General features: G+C 62.6%; 1 protein-coding gene across 1 annotated transcript in view; it reads right to left on the bottom strand.

The window, feature by feature from the left end:
- Positions 1-21: 21 nt before the first annotated feature.
- The window catches only part of LOC104463486 (ras-related and estrogen-regulated growth inhibitor-like), a 2,773-nt gene continuing 2,532 nt past the window's right edge, over positions 22-262 (bottom strand). Inside the window, exon 5 of the mRNA XM_010075844.1 lies at positions 22-255. Coding sequence (XP_010074146.1) covers positions 22-255 — 234 coding nt within the window. The remainder of the gene's footprint in view (positions 256-262) is intronic.

Here is a 262-nt window from a genome sequence, read left to right as displayed (position 1 = left end):
TCACCCGTCCCACGGCCCCGGTCACTCGGGGATGTAGTCCCTGAAGGAGTTGAAGCTGAGGCTGCGACCTGCTGAGCTCACGGCGGAGCTGGCCTGCATCTTGGGGATCTTCTCCATCAGCTTCGACACCGTCCTGCGCTTGAAGGAGCCCGGGGAGAAGTGTCCCTGTCTCATCAGCTCCTGGTAGAGGCTGGGGAACACCGCCACCGTCTCGTCGTAGCTGTCCCGCGTGGAGATTTCAAAGAACGGCAGGGTTCAGGCG

The sequence above is a fragment of the Pterocles gutturalis genome, unplaced genomic scaffold, assembly GCF_000699245.1.
Source record: "Pterocles gutturalis isolate BGI_N339 unplaced genomic scaffold, ASM69924v1 scaffold1863, whole genome shotgun sequence".
NCBI lineage: Eukaryota > Metazoa > Chordata > Aves > Pterocliformes > Pteroclidae > Pterocles > Pterocles gutturalis.
The sequence above is the reverse complement of the archived record's forward strand: the minus strand, read 5'-3'. Positions and strand labels throughout refer to the sequence as shown.